At 42.9% G+C, this 20,822-nt stretch overlaps 1 protein-coding gene and 1 pseudogene across 5 annotated transcripts in view; both read right to left on the bottom strand.

The window, feature by feature from the left end:
• Window positions 1–4,190: 4,190 nt before the first annotated feature.
• On the bottom strand, window positions 4,191–5,839 carry LOC137221005 (sorting nexin-15 pseudogene; annotated as a pseudogene).
• A 2,357-nt stretch (window positions 5,840–8,196) lies between these two features.
• GRAMD2B (GRAM domain containing 2B) overlaps window positions 8,197–20,822 on the bottom strand; it is a 67,701-nt gene continuing 55,075 nt past the window's right edge. For 3 of the 5 annotated variants that reach the window (XM_067731596.1, XM_067731601.1, XM_067731599.1), the window contains 8 exons: window positions 20,509–20,580; window positions 20,314–20,394; window positions 17,528–17,639; window positions 16,753–16,875; window positions 16,057–16,144; window positions 15,046–15,150; window positions 12,455–12,548; window positions 8,197–9,435 (listed from right to left, as the gene is read on the bottom strand). In XM_067731596.1, coding sequence (XP_067587697.1) covers window positions 9,394–9,435; window positions 12,455–12,548; window positions 15,046–15,150; window positions 16,057–16,144; window positions 16,753–16,875; window positions 17,528–17,639; window positions 20,314–20,394; window positions 20,509–20,580 — 717 coding nt within the window. In that variant the 3' untranslated portion in view covers window positions 8,197–9,393. Of the gene's footprint in view, window positions 9,436–12,454; window positions 12,549–15,045; window positions 15,151–16,052; window positions 16,145–16,752; window positions 16,876–17,527; window positions 17,640–20,313; window positions 20,395–20,508; window positions 20,581–20,822 lie in introns of those variants that run through there. The other 2 variants (XM_067731598.1, XM_067731600.1) reach the window with 2 other exon arrangements.

Genomic DNA, 20,822 nt, shown 5'->3' with positions numbered 1-20,822 from the left:
TATGTGTTCGGTGGATCAGTTACATTTCCTGATCCTAGACCAATGTCCTTATGTAGGAGACATCCTATGGGGCCCAGCAGCACACTCCCTTCAGGTCACCAGATTAATATGCTCTAGGGTTGCCCCCTATGTTGGCTGCATGGGCCCATCTGTTATGGTGTGGCTGACTACTGTTAGTGCCCTGGTAGGCAGGGCTGGCACCTGGTCTGGTTGGCTGCCAGGCCCTGCCTCATACAAAAGCTGCTGGCCTGCTGGTGGGGCAGGGTAATGGCATTGCTGGCTGCACATCTCAGGGAGCCCTGGGGTTGGTGCTGCCCTATTGGTGGACAGGGCTGGGTCCAGGGGCAAGTGGGTTTCCAGGACAGGTGCTGACCAGCTGGTGGGCAGATAAGCCCTGATGCTAATAGGCTGGAGAGGACTCCAAAATGGCTCTTTCCAGGACCAGTGTCCTTGTCATAGAACAGGCTTGTCAAAATGGCTGCTGTCAGTATTTATGTCCCTAAGGGGAGTCCCGTTTGCCTCCCGCTGCTCTAGGAAGCTCTCCAAGATGAGCAAGTGGGTCTGATCAGGCTCCTTTCAGATTACTGCCTCTGTGTTGGGCCTCTGAGCATGTGAGATTTTGCATGAGCCCTTTAAAAGTGGAGTTTGTTTCCTATCGCCCTCTGGCTCTCCCAAAAGTAAGCCCATCTGGCCTTCAGAGCCAGTGGTTCTGGGGACTTGTCTTCCTGGCGCAGGACCCTGGGTTGGGGAGCCCAATGTGGGAGCTCAAGACCCTTACTCCTTTGGGAAGACCTCTGCAATTGTGATTGTCCTTCTGTTTGTGGATTGCCTATCTAGGGATGTGGACCTTGACTATACTGCATCTCCACCCCTCCTACCAATATTGTGGTTCCTTCTTTATATGTTTGGTTGTGGAAAATCTTTTCTGCTAGTCTTCAGGTTGTTTTCATCAATAGTTGCTCTGTAAATAGTTGTAATTTTGGTGCACCCATGAGAGGAGGTGAGCTCAGGGTCTTCCTACTCTGCCATTTCATCTGAAGCTAGCAAACTTTTAACCTTCATTTAGGCTCCATGCAGAAATGGAAGATCTAGTTCTGATTGGAGCCAGTCATGTTCTTTCCTACCCTGGATAAATCCTTCTGGAGTGTACAATTTGATATAGAGATTCTTCTTCTGGAGACTACAACTTGACATAGTTGGATTACCACCCAATTTAATACTCTGCCTCTCAAATGTAGAAATGAATCAATTGCTCAGAAAGGTTTACAGTTGCTTCATATGACTACCAGTCATACAACTGGCATGATTATATGATTACATGACAGTGAAAGAACTGGCAAAACTCAGAACTTACTGCTGCAGATTTTAAATGTTTGCAACCTAAAATCAAAACCATAAAATTAAAGAGCATTTAAGATAATTAAATATATACCTTAAGTAGTACTAACAAGATAGAGCCCATACCTATTTTAGTTACCAAAGTTTAAAAAAATTTATGGGGAGATGTAAGTAGAAATCACCCAGTATTTCATTTCTAGTGAATCCCTCTTCCTCCTTGTTATTTAGTTTTCTTTACTCCAGGGTGGCTTCTGGATTTACAAGCGTTTTATTCTGTTCAGCAGCCACTCGGATTTGATTGTGCAATCAGTACTCTGCCTTCATTTTTCTTCTGTCAGTAAACTACCTCTGGAGCAAAAAAATTGGGTCACAAATGCTTATCTGTAAAGCTGACAGCATATCACATCCTTCACGCAACGTTACAGAGATCAACCGTGTCAGAGCCCCAGCATCATCATGCGACTGCTGTTCTTATTTCTTTGTTTACCAAGAAATGGCTTAATTTCCCCATGGGCGGCTTTAACCCTTGAATGGAAATTGCCACAGCCTTAAAAAGGAGGGAATGTGCAGTGGAAGGATGCACATTGCTCACTCACCACTGTTCTCCCCTAAAGTGGTCAGCAGAACCATTCAATGCCAAGCAATCTAGGAAATTTCTTCACAGCCCCCCGACAGCTGACTGGCTTGGACTGACTTCCTAACTGGGCATCCACTTAATAAACAGTGTTTTAACAAGTCCAGTGCTGATGGGGAGGCAGACCAGAAACTGTGAATATCTCTGTTTTTTCAAAGGGCAAATCTAAGAACTAGAGTCCTTGTTCAATCTAAAAGAGCCCACTCAGATTTTAATCTCTAAGTAGAGAATAAATATTATCATGAAGTTTTGTTCTGGGTTCAACCTCACAAATTTCCCCTCACCAAGGATGCCCCAGCTGAGTGCATAACCTGGCAACAGCCTTCCATAGAGTGTCATTCCTCTGTGGCCATCCACTTGGTGGCAAGACTATTGCTTGGGACCTCTTCTAGCATGGAGGGGAAAGATTTCTCTTTGGAATAGATTTGTGTCCTAGATATTGATCTGCCTTCCTTGTCCGTAATGTTTCTGCCTTACCGTCATGGTGACTTCGCTATGCACCACATTGCTTCTGATCAAGAAGCTCATTTCACAGCACAAGAATTTCAGCAGAGGGCTAGTGCCCACAGAATCCACTGGTTTTTACCACATACTCCATTGCTTAGCAGCTGCTGGCTTAATAAGACAGTGACATGGCCTCATGAAGGCCCTGTTAGGCTACCAGTTAGGAGAGACACCCTGAAAGCATGGGGTTTTATTTTACAGGATGAAGAAACCAACATATGTGTGCCTCTCCTATAGGCATGGGTCCAAGAGTCGAGGTCGGAGTTAAGAGTAGCTCCTTACACTATTATGGCTAATAATCTACTTATGGGAGTCTTGCTTCCCATCCCTGCCATTTTGAGCTCTGCTGGTTTGGAGGTGTTGGTTCCCAATGGACAAATGTTTCAATTGAATTGGAAGCTACGACTGCCAACTATTTCTTTTGGTTTATTAAAGCCATTGAACCAACATGCAACCACCACCACTACCACCACCACAAATAACAACAAAGGGGAGTGGGAAGGAAGAAGAGAGAGAGAGAAAGGCTCTGGGAATTCAGACCCTTCAGGAATAAAGATTTGGGTCACCTCACCAGGTAAAGAATTGTGACCAGCTGAGGTGCTTTCTGAGGGCAAAGAAAAGATGAAATGGGTAGTGGAAGATGGAAGAAGATTATAAATATATCTTTGCGATTAGTTACAGGAATGAAGACTAGAGCAGCTATGCATATTTTCTTCCTTTCTTTGTGTATATATGTGTATGCATTTGTATGATATGTATTATAAATTTGTTTATAGTAACAATTTTCTCTTTTCCTTCCCTTTTTTATTATTTTTTAAAATTTTATTTATTTATTTATTTATTTATGGCTACGTTGGGTCTTCATTGCTGCGTGCGGGCTTTCTCTAGTTGTGGCGAGCGGGGGCTACTCTTTTTTTTTTTTTTTTTGTGGTACACGGGCCTCTCACTGTTGTGGCCTCTCCCGTTGCAGAGCACAGGCTCCGGACGCGCAGCCTCAGCGGCCATGGCTCACAGGCCCAGCTGCTCCGCGGCATGTGGGATCTTCCCGGACCGGGGCACGAACCTGTGTCCCCTGCATTGGCAGGCGGACTCTCAACCACTGCGCCACCAGGGAAGCCCAAGGGGCTACTCTTCATTGAGGTGCACGGGCTTCTCACTGCGGTGGCTTCTCTTGTTGTGGAGCACGGTCTCTAGGTGCACAGGCTTCAGTAGTTGTGGCACGCGTGCTCATTACTTATGGCTTGTGGACTCCAGACCGCAGGCTCAGTAGTTGTGGTACTCGGGCTTAGTTGCTCTGCGGAATGTGGGACCTTCCCGGACCAGGGCTCGAACCCGTGTCCCCTGCATTGGCAGGCGGATTCTTAACCACTGTGCCACCAGGGAAGTCCCTCCTTCCCTTTAATATTCTACTCAAGCTTTGTTTGAGGCTAACTTTACAATTTAGTCACTAGAGGATAGAATATTCAGATGGCACTGTGACCAAATTTGAGGAATAATTTAAAATTAATTTATTTTAATTATTATTTTATTTTTAATTAAAACTCTTTGGGGAACTTTGAGTTCATTATTTTTCCCATTCTTGGTCCAATTACATCTAGAAATGGCCCCTAGATTATAAGACCAGGAGACAGGGCCAGGCACCAGGGAGAGGAGAAGGAGGCAGCTGCCAGTGCTGGAGTCCTGGGGAAGGGGCCACTCCTTCTTCAGGCAGGAGTTAGGACAGGTACAGGTGCAGGATTGCCTCTGACGCTTCAGCTAGTTGGCTGCCTTCCTCACACCCTCCCTGAGGGCAGGGGATGGGTCACTGGGATCTCCCTGAAGCAGGATGTGCACCCCATCCCGGTAACCCTGCAGAGGTGCAGGGTAGGTGCTTGCCTTCTCCTCCCGCAGCCCTGGGTGATGAGCTCTGTAGCTTGGCTCAGAAAGGTGGTGGTGGGCCCTCCTTCCTTTTCCTCTCCCTGCCTTCCTGTTTCCCAGGGTCCCTGGTGCAGCCTTTAGGACTCTGCATCAATAACAACTCACTTATGCAGGTAGGACTGAGGCCTGAGACTTCTTCCTTGGAAAAGGGGTCCACGAGGGCAATTCAGCCTTGGTGTGTGGGGCTCGGCAGGGGCACGGGACGCCTCCTTGGTGCTCCCACAGTTAAAGATGGCAGGTCTGGATGGTGAGGGCGTGGCGTGGGGGATGGTCCGTTGGCACCTCCAACACGTCGAGGCCCCTCCTCTCCATGCCCCTCCTTTCTGCGGGGGAGCCGCTCGTGCAACCAGGATACATCATGGCCCCAGGGCCGGGGCTCATCGAGGGAGCAGTATGGGGATCAGAGAGGCTGGCAGATGTGCAGGTCCCTGGACACTTCGGAGGACCGTGTCACCTCCCCACCCCCGAAGAACTCCTTGAGTTGGGGGCTGTCGAGCGCGGAGATGTGCACCGTGAAGCGAACCAAATCCTCAGCCCCCTTTCGAGGCTTCTTGATCACCGAAGCTTTGAACCGCCAAACACCTGTGCGCGGGGAGGGGCGGGACCCGGGGGAAGCAGGGAACTCGTGGAGGAAGCGGAAGAGGTTGGGTGGAGGTTGTAGGCCGGGTCTCCAAGCAGCTTGTGGAAGTTGCTGAATCGCAGAGATGGATACAGCCAATGTTGGGACTTTGCATCTCATCATTTTCAGGTAAGGATGAGACTGTCTTCCTTTCTATGAAGTAGAGTGGTGTCTCGTTAGAAACAGAGTTGTGTTTCTTGTTGCGTGAGAGTTCAAATATGTATAGAAAGGGTGGTTATGGGGCTTCCCTGGTGGCGCAGTGGTTGAGAGTCCGCCTGCTGATGCAGGGGATGCGGGTTCGTGCCCTGGTCCGGGAAGAAACCACATGCCGCGGAGCTGGGCTGGGCCCGTGAGCCATGGCCGCTGAGCCTGCGCGTCCGGAGCCTGTGCTCCGCAACGGGAGAGGCCACAACGGTGAGAGGCCCGCGTACCGCAAAAAAAAAAAAAAAAAAAAAAAGGACAAGAAAGGGTGTGAATGGATACTGCGTAGCCCACGGGGTGGCTAGTAGCCATTATTAAGGGATTCCCTCTTAGCTTGAAGCCCTCCCTTGTGATGCTAAGGTTGCAACACTTCAAACCGTATTGATGTTTTGCCAGCTGTTCTCTGTTAGATTCCGCTAACAAGGGGCCCTAGAGAGAGACTGCGCGCTGAACGGGAAGAAGGGATTGCTCCTTTCTGTTTACTCCCTCAGAGCTGCTAAACTTCTTCCTGTTACAGTGAGTGTCGCCTTATGCTCACTTCTTCGGTTTGGCACTGGCAGTTTCTTTCTGGAGCAGCAGCTGGAACCAGTTTGCAGTTTACCCAGCATTTGCAGAACCAGGCTCATTACGCCCCCTCTGAGACATTAGCGCCACCTGACGTGCCCCTGCTGCAGAGGGCAGAGTTTCAGCTCCACCCAGCCCCTCCCCAGCTTTTAAGCTTGGGTAGTTTCAGCCACCTGGCTCTTGTTCCCTCCAAACCTGAGTTTGCTACTTTCCTGCTATCTTTGTGTTCTGATTCCCTTTACTGTCACTGTTACCGAACCAAACTTGGGTCTGCTTGCCCACGTGCAGTAAAGCCAATCTACTGACACACCACACTGGATCGTGGTGAAGGAAAGTGCAGTGTTTATTGCAGGCCAAGCAAGGAGTCCAGGCACCTAGTGCTTAAAAGGCCCAAACTCCTTGAAGGCTTTCAGGGAAAGGTTTTTAAAGACAGGGTGAGTGAGGGGGTCATGGGGTACGTGATCAGCTTCTGGACATTCTTCTGATTGGCTGGTGGTGAGGTTAATAGGGGGTCACTATCATCAGCCTTCTGTTCCAACAGGTCTGGGGTCTAAGTGCTCATGGGCAGCACACAGTTAACTTCTTCCACCTGGCGGGGGTTTCAGTATCTGCAAAACAGCTCAAAGGACATGGCTCAGAATATTATCTATAGCCCTTGAGGGGGAACTAAGGTCCTTGACTTTGTTTAATGGCTGAACTATTATTGTCTTGCTTGACTGTTTTCCCTTATTTCTGCATTTTCTCACTTCTCTGATTAAAGTTACTCTTTGGAACTCGGGGAAGGCCTAGGAGGCTAAGGTTTTTCTACAGGCAGGAGGCAGGCAGAGGACGTGGGGGTTCTTTTATGGGAAGGCTCCATAGGGCCCCGTTCAGTTACAACACCAAGTTAACAGTTTTCTTTGTAATTGGAGTATAGTTGATTTACAGTGTTGTGTTAATTTCTGCTGTACAGCAAAGAGATTGTTATACATATATATAATTCTTTTATGTTCTTTTCCATTATGGCTTATCACAGGATACTGAATATAGTTCTCTGTGCTATACAGTAGGGCCTTGTTATCCATCCATTCCATATATAATAGCTTATTAGCTACTAACCCTAACCTCCCACTCCATCCCTCCCCCAACCCCCTCCCCCATGGCAACCACAAGTCTGTTCTCTATGCCTGAGTCTGTTTCTGTTTCATGGATAGGTTCATTTGTGTCATAATTTAGATTCTACGTATAAGTGATATCATATGGTATTTGTCTTTCTCTTTATGACTTACTTCACTTAGTATGATAATCTCTAGTTGCATCCATGTTGCTGCAAATGGCATTATTTCATTCTTTTTTTTTTTTTTAAGGCTGAGTAGTATTCCATTGTATATATGTACCACGTCTTCTCTATCCATTCATCTGTCGATGGACATTTAGGTTGTTTCCATGTCTTGGCTATTGTGAATAGTGCTGCTATGAACATTGGGGTGCATGTATCTTTTTGGATTATAGTTTTGTCTGGATATATGCCCAGGAGCGGGATTGCTGGATCATATCATAATTCTATCTTTAGTTTTCTGAGGAACCTTCATACTGTTTTGCATAGTGGCTATACCAACTTACATTCCCATCAACAGTGTAGGAGGGTTCCCTTTTCCACATCCTCTCTATATGCTTACCTTTTTAGTGCTATTTTCTATGCCATTTTTTGACAATACCATTCTAAATAGTGTCATAATTTAAGTGCTCTGCTATTGAATAGTCTCTAATATTTTGCTGTTAAGGCTTCAGAGAATATTCTTGTATATAAATCCTTGATTAGATCTCTGCTTATTGCTCTGGTATAAATTCCTGGATAGAAGATTACTAATTCAGTGAAATTTGAACCATTTAAAGGCTCTTCACACAGTTGTAGAATTTCTCTCCAGAGGTAGCTGACCCACTCTTGAATCTCTAATGGGTTTTAACTATAGAGCATTGACATAGAACTTTTATAAAACTGGACTGTCAGACATGCAAACATTTTAAGAAATAATGAATATGGTTCCTATTAAGAGGAGAGTATACAATTTGCCTCACATGGCAGATGTGCTTTAGAAACTTTGTAACATTTAATTCTCACAATGACACTTTCCCCTGGTACTTTTATCCTCATCAATAAAATGGGGGAAAATGACCAAATATTTTGCTTACGGTCACATAACTCATAAAATGAGGACCCAGGAATCAAGCATTGGTTTTCTGATTTCACAGTTAATTTTTCTTTCCCCTATATCATTGCAACCCAAGAACTTGAATCAGTTTTTCGGAAGTGAATACTTGGGAGGAAAGAAGTATGGGTGAGTTGGAAGTAGTAGAGAGGAGGTGAGAAGCAATTAAAAAGCATATTGTCTCTGTTAAAACAATTTACAAACTGACAAAATACAGCGTTGGCAGGGCATTTTAACCAATGAGTATTTATTAAAAGCTAGGGGTGCACCAGGCACAATTCTTGTCCAGTAGGCCAACAAATACAAATGATGTAACCAATTCACTTATTAGCTTATCTGATTAAACAAAATACATTTCATAGAAATGATTATAAAATGCATCATAGATAAACAGAATATCTTTTATATTACAGATATTAGGGTACCTAAATAATTATGAATAAAAACCAGCCAACCCATATGGTAAATAGAAGTTAGCAAAACCACTAGTTAAATATTTTAGTCAGCAAGAGAAAAGCATGCTATCATGCTGAGATGGGTTTCAGCATTAATTACAGACATCCTATTTCAAAACACACACAGTCCACCTACAATCTTAAAAATGCAGTTTTTCATCCTGCATCAAATCACTATCATACTTTTTGGTTTAAAGATTAGTTTTGGTTTCAACATAAGTTAATTTAGTAGTTTAGTCTCATGTCTCACAAATTCTTGACCTGGGGTGGGTGAAAATCAGTTCTATTAGTTATTAGAGGAACAAAACATAAAATGAGATAGTTTAATCCACTTTGTCCAATACTCTTGCCAATACTCAACTGAGAAGTTAAGATGATATACAGGTGACTTAAACCAGAACATAACAACAGAAGGGAGAAAACCAAAAACTAAAATGTTATTTGTTTGAAGCAAGTCTGTCCATTAGGGCTTTTTTGTTTCTTTTTATCTTTTGGGAGAGTCATGGCAAATTCTTTAAAGGATCCTATCGAGTTTGTTGGCACACGATATATCCCTTAGTTTGAAGGTTGGTTAAGAGGGGTGTACAGGAGAGAAAAGGCAGGTGGGTAGGACTGAAGAGGCATGGAGTGGAGGAGTATGTCAGTACCGCTGACACAGTCACGATAACCCACTGAACCACAGTCGTCCAAGTCTGCCAGGCCCTTCCTGAGACCTCCAGAGATGGGTCTGTTTTTTTCAGGCAGCAGCCCTGAAAACTTCCTCAGAGAGTCAAGGTCAAATTTTATTGCACAGGAACCAAAATTATTCCCCTTCCCCCATTTCCTGAGCTGGAGACCTCCAAGGGCAAGCACGGCTGGGGCTGCCCATCTGCTTGCTCCTCTGGCCAGCAGGGAGCACTCTACCAGAATGCCTGGGGAGCACCTACTTCAAGGGAAGTGCGAGGTTTTGCATTGGTCCAAGCTTCTGGCTGGTCAGTCACCATTCTCAAGTAGCTTTTGTAAGTTGTTTTGTATCTTGAAATAAGAGAAAAGCTCCTGTTATTACATAGAATGGAGTATATTAAGGGCATATTTGCTATGGTCTATATAATGCTTGAGCTTAACCTCTTCTATCTTGAATAAAAAGCTACACATGGGTTCAATTTAGATTAGGCAAATAAATGCATGATTGTGGCATAGAATTCTATTTGACAGACCACTTTAAAATTAAAAAAGATAGGCTAAAAATTTTTTGAAAGAGTGGCACAAAGATGAAAATGTCGGTAGAGACTAAGAGAAACAGAAGACCTGGCAACACCAGGTGTGACCCATATGCATTCAGAGACAATGAGAAACCGGGTTTGACAAAGCCCATGTGATGGTCTGAATCGGACAAACACCACAAATAATGTTTAACACTCCTATTAGATATGACATTTCCCACGGACCCTGCCTATCTGTGGATCTTAAGACCACAGTATAGTGTTGGGCATTGAAAATGTGCTTGGTAAATGTTTGTTGGGTAAATGAACTTTAAAGAATTCAGAGCAAGGGATTTTCAAGAGCCAATACTGTGAGGGAGTAGGGAACCCTGTGGAACAAAAGAAAGAGAACGGTCTTCTTTTGGAAGAATATTCTGTGATGTCCTAGAGATCTAATCAGTATGTGCCAGGAACATCATGTGTGCTCACCTTGACCACACACCACCACACACAGAGGGAGGTTTTATACACCAAGCTAAGGGCCAGAGATGCTACGTAACAAGACCAGTCACACAGTAAGTGGCAGAGTAGGGAAAAGAACAGACATCTGACTCCAAAGTTCATGCTCTTTCTTCTGCACTGCTCCACCATTAATGCCATTCCCAGTACTAAGAAAATAAATATTTACTTCTTTACCTGTAAGAGGCATTGCCTTCATCCCCCAAATTCCTACTTCATATCTCCCCTAGCTTCCCACAGGACCAAAGATGAATGGAAAAGCAGGAGTGGGGAGGTAGAGAAAGAAATGAAATAAAAGACTGATATCCAAAATATTTAAAACACCTGCAAAGACAAAAACCCCAAAAATAAAACAAAGGAGATAAATGGGCAATTTACAGAAGGAATATTACAGAAAGAAATCCATATGGCCAGTATATATATGAAAAGATGCTCAACCTCAGTAGTAATTAGGAAAATGCAAATACAAACCATAATGAGATTGGACTTCATACTCTTAGACTAGGAGGTAGTAGGGGGTCAGAATGGCCTAATGGTGCCCATCTTAGAGAAACTGAGGAGACATTTGAAGCTAATTAGTTGACAAAGTCCTGCGTAATCTGTCAGTGTCAAGTGAAAAGGATGACGGAAAGGGCAGTGATGCCATGAACAGAAATGGGGAAGTTACAAGAGGGCAGATCAGGAGGCTGAGACATGACCAGTCCCTGCAGGAGAGTAGAAGGAAGTTGCTGGTACTGAGTAGAAAGAGCTGAGACCTGGCTCTGACTTTCCCGCAGCACACAGCTGCTGTCCCCCGACCATGCGCTGCTGCGTTACTACCAGCTTCCCTTAGGCTTGGGGGTGCAGATCGAGCAACAGCACATGGGTGTGGCCTGGTGGCTATTTTTATACTAAGATTCCTATGAGCAATGTGTGCAACTTATGACTTTTTACAACTTCAACACATTCCTTTTGACCCTAAATCCCCTCTTCCCTTCTTCTGCTTTGGGACACAGGTTTCTGTTGGTAGTATAGGCCTCCTAGCCAAGTAGCTGGGCTCTGCACAAGACATGGCCAGCTGTCTGCCTGTTGTGGACGAGCTCTCCTGTTTTCCTGTCCCTCATTACAGAAAGTGGTGTCCCAGCCGGGCCCGGCAGGGGAGTGGGAAGAAATGCACAGGAGGGCAGCAGGGTTCCGTGTGTTTCCAGTCCAAAGAACACCACTGTGTGCCAGAGTGAGCGAGAGAGAAAATTACCATCCCGTTCTCTAGGTCAGCACGGAAGCCAAACATTTCTAAGCATTTCATCCAAAAAATTTTATCTTCAATTCTTAGCAACTGACATTTTAGAAGGGAAAACAGTTCTCTTTGCTATCCCATACCTTCTCTAGCTTAATTGTGGATTTAAAAGAAAATTTCCAAGCTTGCCCACCGATACAGTGATTCAGTGGGAATTATCTGTCATGCCTTGGTTTAGAACAGAAGTATGCAGACTCCTTCGCTCTCCATACTTCAGTGGTTAAATGCTAGATACCATTTAGTATTGCAAGACAAGCATAATTTGACTCATTTGTATTTCATGTTTCTTCCCAAGTGAGCATAAGTGCACCATTGTGGAAAGCCACCAAATACTTGGCATTTGTGGCAGCAATTCGAATTGAACAACTCACTCTAAACCTTTCCTTTAAGGATAAGGGTCAAAATAAAGCATGAGACAGGGACAGACATGCTGAAAGGAGAAATAAGAAATGTTAACTAGGTTTAACTCTGGGGATATTTCTGGGTGCCTACCTTCTCCTGTTCACCTCCCTACTCAGTGGGCTTATCCCCCAGGCCTAAGGTTGGATTCTGAGGAGCAGTAAAAGCAGAGGGCTTCGAAGCACAACTTTGAAGTCAGACCTGGTTCACATTCCAGTCCTGCCAGCTCTCTGGGTGTGTCTCCCGGAGCAAGTTCACTTGAAACTTGACTTCTTTTGTCAGATGGGAACAATGGCATGTATCATAGAGAGACTGAATGCAAATATTTTCTGTATGGCGACAACTAACGTGGGTGGAGCTGGGGGCTGCCCTCGCTGGTTGCGGGCACTCCTGACCGTGCCCCTCCCCGAGCCCTGTGTCAGCCGACACTTACCATTGGGCCCTATGGCACAGAGAATGATTTCTAACCAAGTGGGAAAACCACAAGGTCAACCAACAAGGAAGATGGGGTTGGAACCTATTTCTCAGTGGAAAAATCCCCTGGCTGCGTATGGTCATTTAGGTGGCCTGTTGCACAGCCATGCTTGTGTAACCCCTGCCCTGTGGCAGTGGACAGGCACTACTGCGACGCCCCCAACCCAGGAAAGAGACCTGTCACCTTTTCTAGTCTCATTATGTTGGCTGTAAGCTCTCGGCACAGGACCTCCACATTTAACTGTACGTGTGACCCCGGGCTGGATGGTGCTGTCTGTCTGTAAGAACACAGAGAAGAATTACTGTGGGCAGGGATGGCAAAGAAAGAAGTGGAATGAACACATTTTAAATTTATCTGACCAGAAAACTAGGTTATAATAGAAGACAGTGTGCATTTACCTTGTTCACATCAGAAAGGCCCTGCAGTAATCCTCAACTTCAGACTAGATGTTTAGGGGACTAAGTCTTCAAAGCTTAGCTGGAAATCTCTTAAGCTATTTTTGTTTAAGTGGCTACATTGCGCCTCAGCTTCCAAACACAAATCAGACAATTATTCTCAAGCACACAGTTTCTTAGACTACTTTTACTGACTCCCGATACCCTCTCTCTGCCCACAACTGCACGCATCTGCAAGGCTTACTGCTCTTCTCAGTCATGTATGTACTGTTTATAGGAGAAGCAACCATTTACACTAGAACTTTCATAATGTTTAGGAATGTCTTTAATCAAACTTCTGTTGATGTGTGACTTTTGCAGTGGCTTCTTTGAGACCTGCAGTACAAACATAATTGCCCTTGTCTAGTAATATAACCGATGTATTCACTATTTACCACTTGACTGTTAAAGGCATGGGCTCTTACTCTGAGGTCCACTGGGGTCCTATACCAGCTAAAACTGTAGGAAATTTAGAGATGTGTGTACATTTTCCCAGAGAGCTGCTCTAAAACCAAACCATTGATTAGATTTTCATGTTAAGGTTAAGAACCATGGTCTGTATCTCCTTTCCATTTCTTGGTTGTAATTTAATTTTAGATGTGAAGTTTTTAGATGGCATTGACTGGTCTAATTTATTTTACATAGGATCCATTTTTGAGACATAGGTACTTGGTAACTTATCGATGATTATCTAAATATTAAGAAAGCAATCAGATGTTTTTCACTGAGTAGTTCTGAAACAAACAGTTTTTTCTTTGTCCTTGATCCATAGTATCAAAATCTTAGATCCGAAAAAGGAAACTGAATCTAAACCTTCTGATTTCTAAACGAGGTATCTGAGACCCAGAGTACTGATTTATCCACACGGAATTCTGACAATCCAGACCTTCCCGTCATGGGTATTCCCTGACCTCATATAATATGTGATCTTTGTGATTTTCCCTTTAAATGGTTGTTTTTCAAATTGCATCTCCTCCTGGATTGATTATTTAAATAGTAGAATAAGTATTCCATTTGCTTTCCATTAGTGGAATTTCCCCCTCATCGTCATCGTTAATTAAATGATAACAGGACATAAGGTACATTTTCCTAATAAAATCAACCCCTTATATGGTAGTGAACTAATAGTTTGCAATAATGTAGAGCTACCTCCTAGCTTTAAGTGTATTACTAACATTTTGAACAACACGTCAGAGAGTAAGGGCAGGGTATGAATTTATTCCAAACCATTCATTAGACTTATTACTGTTTCAAATGTATATTTATGGTTCAGAAATAATCTGTGTACCAGCATTGCATAAGCCATAGAACAAGACTTTTAGGTGACTGTTAAGACTGTAAAGAAAGGCCCTAGAATTGTATAGCATAATAGTTCTCAGAGTGTAGACCCCAGGCCAGCACCAGAAATTCGGAGAACGGGCCCTGCAATCAGTTTTAACAAGCCATCCAGATGATTCTGATACACACTGGAAATATCCTGACTCACTTCTCCGCTGTTCCTTGTAAGCAACCACTGGTGACTAGGTTTTTGTAGTCATATAGACCTGAAACCTGATTCTGTTAAAATTATTTCTCTGAGTCTCAGTTTCTTCATCTGTAAAATGGGAATAATAGCTATCTTATAAGGTTATGGTGAAGCTATGAGAGGAAACTGTATCTGTGTAAAAGATCTACTGTAATAGATCTCTAGCACACAGTACTTACTCTGTAAAGAAATATCTCTACTTTTAAAACTTCAGGTAAAAGTATGCTCTAAACATGGAATACTTTATTTTACTTTTTAGAGAATGTGTCAAAATCCTCATGTAAATGGGTTTAAAGGAAAGACCACTATGGCAATAGATTTAATTAGGTTAGGCATGTTAAAAATACGTGGTAGAAAATCTTCACAGACACATTCAACTAATTACTAGTCACATGGATCTTTATAGTGGTCAAGAGTTTTGTAAATAAGTGAGTTCATACAAAGAGTTATATATGATGAAATGTGCTGAGTTACTTGAATTGCTTCTTTTCTATGAATGTCTTTTGACTCATTGCCATTGTACAAAGATAAACTTGACTATCTTAATAAATGGGCCAAGGTCACAACTGAGTCTTAGGATAAGAGAACAAGATAATGTAAAATTAGGCTTGTTTCTTGCCTTATCACTGGCGACACTGTAGCAACTCAAGAACATGAAGAGTCAGGTCATTTCTTTCCATATATACACTTAACAAAATGTCTCATACAGAATGTATCCTCAATTAATGCTTGCTAAGAAGGATGCCAAGCTCAGGTCAAACATTATACTAATGTGAACAGCAAGCAGAAGACAGCACTGGAGGGAAGTGTCTTACTCAGTCTGATGGGTGTCCACAATGGAGGTTAGTGACCCCAGCCGCTCCTCCAGAGAATTAATTCTGTATCTCATGTAGAAGGTCGAGATGATTAGTGCACAGACACTGGAAAGGGATAAAAGAGAAATTCCCAATAGGTTAGTGGCCAGGACCTGATTGATGTTTATAAAACAGTAACCTCAGAGGCAACACTGTACATTTGAGGCAAGGTATTTTCCAAAATAACTTGGCTACAGAGACTTCAAAAGTCTTTTTTCAACAGACTGATGCTTGCACTAAACTTTAGAACTAGAAGGATATTGAAAATTCTCTATTTCCTCAATTTACAAATAATGGCATTTCAGTAGTCTCGCTCAAGGCCAGCCAATGGAGATTCCCGAGCTGGTGCTCATTCCTCCCACCAGGTACTGTCGAAGGCCCTGGCCAGCGAGTGTCCAGTCTTGTGACTCACATTCTCTGCTTTATCTGGAAACCAAACTGCAGATCCTCCTTGGTTCTGAGGAACAGCCTAGAACTGGGTCAGGTTATTTTCAGAAGAACAACTGGCTAGAAGCTACAGGCTAGTTACAGGCTAGAAGCTGAGAGGGAACTTAAAAAAGTCAATGCCTAAGTTTTCAATAAAGGGGATGACATTTTCAAGTTGTTTTGGTCTCTATCCAGAGGACACGGGATAGATGGAAAAATAAACATGAACAAAGATGCTGCATAATCCAGGAAACCATTTCCTAACTGAGAGTATCTACTTAGAACTTAGTCTTCTGCTGGACTTGGCATATTTTGCTTTTCCTTCCTTCCTTCCCACTATTTATTTAAATAAGAAGGGGATGAATATGAAAAGGTGACCTAAGTTTAAGAAAAAAGGTATTGAAGTAGGAGACAAAAATTTCCCCCTAAAAGATTTGGGTCATATTAGAGGCAACTGAGATTCACAATGGCTCTTGGTAACATGATGACATTATTCCTGTAGTAAAATGAATCATTAAGTCATTCATAATAAATACACTTACTTACACAATTGCATAGAATATAAGAATATGGTGGAGAGTCGGACATTTCTGAGACTTTACTCTGGGTATGATTCCAATGGTTTCTGACTGACCTGTTGGGTGGAAAACAAAAAGCTTCTGTTTAAAAATGATAACACATCTCCTTCGCGCAGCAGTATCCCTATAGGGAAGAAGTACTTGAGAGACAGAATTATTTCCAGGTAATAAAAATCAGAGGAAATACTAACCAAAGCCTTTGCTTCTCATTTTAACCAGTAGTTACAATTCCTTCCCACATGTTGCATTCAATACATATCTATTGAGAGCCTTCTCTGTGCCAAGCATTGCGATGGAGTGACTGGTGAACAATACAGACCCCATCCTTGATCTCCTACCAGTACAACTGGTAAGCAGTTATTATAATCATCAGTAAATAATAATAAAATAACGTGAGTTTTACTGGTAATTTTTGAATCACAACCTCAAAGTATTCAGAATAATGAAAGGTCTTCCACGAAGGCTGTTCACCTTTGTATGCCCGACAGTAAAGCATGAAACTGGGTACAGTTTGTTGAGTGAATAAATGAATTAACATGCCAAGACCTACAGCAGGAAGGGAGGGGGAGGGAATAGCAAAGGCAGTCATAAAGTGAAACATGAGGGCCCTTTAAAAATTACAGGCAGATGCCCACCCCTGCCCCCCAAATAATCCATTCCTCACCATGCCCAGGGAGACTCTTGGCTTTTCCTTCAGGCACCCTGTTCACAAGGGCATCTGCCCGAGTTGGTTTTGCTTCTCCCTTGGAGACATTCAGAACTGTCTGGGATTCTGTCACATGGAAATCTACCAAGATGAAACGGGGCTGGGTAAGCTTTCTCCCCAGTGCGTTTAAACACATAGGATCAACCACAAAGCAAATCAATCCCTTAATATGCATAATCGCCAAAGAATATAAATGGATCTTCTTACGAGCTGGTTGAGTGGTTTGGGGATGAAATCCAATGTTCAAGCAAATAAAAAATAAAATGATAGAAGGGCAGTCTGTCCTTATCCCACTGACTCATGGGGATGATTCAGCTATAATAATTAATAATATTACTAAAGAAGAGGTAAGAAAATACTGCATGTTTCTGCCTTTCAACCACTCCAATATTATGTCTATTTAAGAGACTTTTTTTTTTCTTTTTTGTCACACCATGTGGCTTATGGGATTTTAGTTCACCGACCAGGGACTGAACCTGGGTCCTCGGCAGTGAGAGCGTGGAGCCCTAACCACTGGACCGCCAGGGAATTCCCAAAGAGACATTTGTTAAATGCGTACTACCACATAGGCAACTCCCTTTCCTTGAACTTTCAAACTACCCTTTGTTTAGAGTCCCTTCCTAATTGTTAGCTCAGAAGGTGTGTTGTTTTTTGGTGGTTTTTGGCTTTTGGTTGAGCTAAGGATGTTTTATGGAGAATTAAATTTCAGTAAAGATACAGAAATCTCCCAGACCTCGAGAGTTCTCAGATTCAGGAGTCTGGGATCCAGAACTGCTGTATCCTTCCATGTCTTGCCTTCTTTGCCGTACCACTCCATCCAGATCTGAGAATTCGTCGTTGAAATCCTGAGGGGAAATAATGAAATGAAGAGAGAGGCCCATTTTCCTTTATTCAACAGACAGAACTTTGTAACCTCCAGGCCTTTCACTTAGGCCTGACCTATAAAAAATGGAAAAGAAGGAAGGATTACCCCATACTACTGGGTTTCCTCAACAGATCACGGAGTATCTGGTTACTGATTTTTTTGGGCAGTTAGAATTCTGTTAACAAACAGTGGCCAACTCGTTTGAAATAACAAATGTCTAGGAAAAAAACTGGGATGCTGTTGTTTGAAAAGCTTCTAGGGTAAAGCTAGAGAAGTCTCATTAGCATTTTGTAATGAGAAAACATGACCAAAACAGACATACACAAGGCAAATAAGTAGCTAGAAAGTTCTAGATGCATGTTCTAAATGCAGAGAAAGGTTTTCTCAAATTATAGTTTTAAAAAGATATTGGAAATAGAAAAGGGAAAATGGCTTTAGCAAATTAGACACCGGAAGGAAAGTTTTAGCTTTTTTCTTCCCTCGAACAAATCAAAACAGGGTCAGTAACATTACTTCTAAATGACAAAAGGGTGAGAGAGGAGGGAGGAGTCGGGGAAAAAGCAGGATGTTTTTACTGTGTATCCCACTTGTTCCCCAAAGTGCTTAGGAAATGAAGAGACAAGACGCGTCACTAAAATGTCGCGGTGAAGGCACAATTCGGCGAGCTTTTCACAATTTATTTAGCTGCCAAGTGAAGAAGAGGAGACATATCTTGTAAGCAAATTACCAACCTTTCACCTTCAACTAGCTGTCTCTTGATCATTTCAATAGTCATTTCAATGTCATGCAAGAATTTATAGGGGAAGGAAAATTTTAAAATTCAAGTCTCCTCAATTTAATAATTAATTGAACACCTACTACAGATCAGGCAGTATGCAAAGCTCCAAACACACATGACTGCGCCTGATCTCCACAGCCACGTCAGGAGCCTGGCATTTTACTGGGTGAGGAAGCTGAGTCAGAGCAGTTAAAGAGCTTGCCCCATGGCATAGCTCAGCTGGGTGGAACCCAGATTCGAAACCATGTTTGAGGGATTCCAAATCATAAGTGTTTCATTCTATTTTGTACTGTTTCTCACTATTTTTTAAGGTAGATTTTTTTTTCAAAAAATTGAGATAAAACTCACCAGTTTAAGTATACAAATGTAGTGGGTTTTAGAATTATTACATTGTCGTACAACCATCACCACTGTCTTATTTCACAATACGTCCATCTCCCCCCAGAAAGAAGCCCTTTGCCCGTTAGCATTCACTCCCAATCCCGTCCCTTGGCAACCACGAATGCATTTTCTGCCCATATGGATTTGTCTGTTCTGGACATTTCACATACATGGAATCATGCAACATGTGGCCTTTTGCGTCTGCCTTCCTCCACTAAGCATAATGTGTTCAAGGTTTGTCCATGTTGTATTATGTATCAGTAGTTCTTCATTTTTATGGTCAAATAATATTTCCCTGTATGGATATATTACATTTATCCATTTATCAGCTGATGGCTATCAGGGTTGCTTCCACTTTTTGGCTATGATGTATAATGCAGCTATGAACATTCTGGTTTAAGTTTTTGTGTGAACACGTTTTCAATCCCTATACTTTTTAACAGCTCTCAAAAAAAAAAAAAGATTTGTAGGGCTCCCCTGGTGGCACAGTGGTTAGGAATCCACCTGCCAATGCGGGGGACACGGGTTCGAGCCCTGGTCCGGGAAGATCCCACATGCCACGGAGCAACTAAGCCCGTGCACCACAACTACTGAAGCCTGCGCGCCTAGAGCCCGTGCTCCGCAACAAGAGAAGCCACCACAATGAGGAGCCCACGCACCGCAACGAAGAGTAGCCCCTGCTCACCACAACTAGACAAGGCCTGTGCGCAGCGACGAAGACCCAACGCGGCCAAAAATAAATAAAGTTAAAAAAAAAAATTGTAGATGTTGAAACTCTGGGCTCATACTGCTTCACCAAAGGTATTAAAACATTTAACGATTATCAATTTGGGAACAACCATTTGAACAACACGGCTAGGACTCTCTTGGGCTTGCATGATACCATCACAGGTATAAATCTTGTACAAATCGGGGGAGCTACTTCCCGTTCGAGATTTACTCTGTAGTCAGAAAGTCTAAGGGAATCAAAGAATCTCTACCTCTTGGGCATTACAGCTTTCTTCTTTTACAGTTATTTCTGGGTATCCCTCAGCTTCTCTACTAAGCTGTAAAGACTTTGAAGGCAAGAACTAGTTTTGGTATTTCCTGGTGTCCTTATGGGTACACTAGCATGGTGCCTTGAACATAGAAGGCATTCAACGACTTGTGGGATGAATCATGCCCTACCTAAATAGACTGGTGAATCTCTCTAAAACAACGCTGACAGACAAACAGAGCAAGATTTGCTGAATACCTCCATGGACCAGTAACTGGCTAAAACAGCGCACTATCATGTTTCTTTTCTTTTCCAGGATGACTCTTTAATTACCTGAAAAAGTTGATGACCTCCTATGGTCCCCTCTTCTTCAGGACAGAAATGCCCTGTTTCTTCAACTTTGCCTCCAATACTGTGGTCCTAATTTCCTCCCGCACCCTGGTCACGGTGTAAGGAGAAGTGTGATTGTGGGACCTACTCACTTTCTTTTGCATTTAGATAGTTATGTAGGCAACTCACCAGAGGCAGAGATGAAGGGCGGTCTGCCTGGAAGCTGTTTTCAAGAGAAGATGGATTGGGACTGTTGCCGGTACTTGTATTCTGAAATTATCGAAACAAAATTAGTTTTACAAAATGAAGGAACCAGATCAACTACAAAACCATAAGAAATACAGAAGAGAGACAGCAGTTGAGGCTCAGAGAGGTTGTACTCACTTCTAAGTGTCCACACACAGACTTCAGTAGTTTGTAAGTTGAATCTCTGGAGAGTAAGGAGACAAATATGTACTGAAAAACAAAATAATAATTATTTAATTATTAACAGATACTGCTCGACTAGAAGTGAGTGTTCAGAGTTAAAAAATTTATCTGTATATTTTTTCATTTTCAAACACCATAGACTATATTCTATACCAAGTCTATATTCTCATTCCACTCAGCCACACGTTCAGTTTTTATTCCATTCCTGGAATAAAGTGAATATATTCTCCCACAATAGCAACAGAACTCTCAAACCCAACTTAAATAAT

The sequence above is a fragment of the Pseudorca crassidens genome, chromosome 3 (assembly GCF_039906515.1).
Source record: "Pseudorca crassidens isolate mPseCra1 chromosome 3, mPseCra1.hap1, whole genome shotgun sequence".
In the NCBI taxonomy this organism is placed as follows: Eukaryota; Metazoa; Chordata; class Mammalia; order Artiodactyla; family Delphinidae; genus Pseudorca; species Pseudorca crassidens.
The sequence above is the reverse complement of the archived record's forward strand: the minus strand, read 5'-3'. Positions and strand labels throughout refer to the sequence as shown.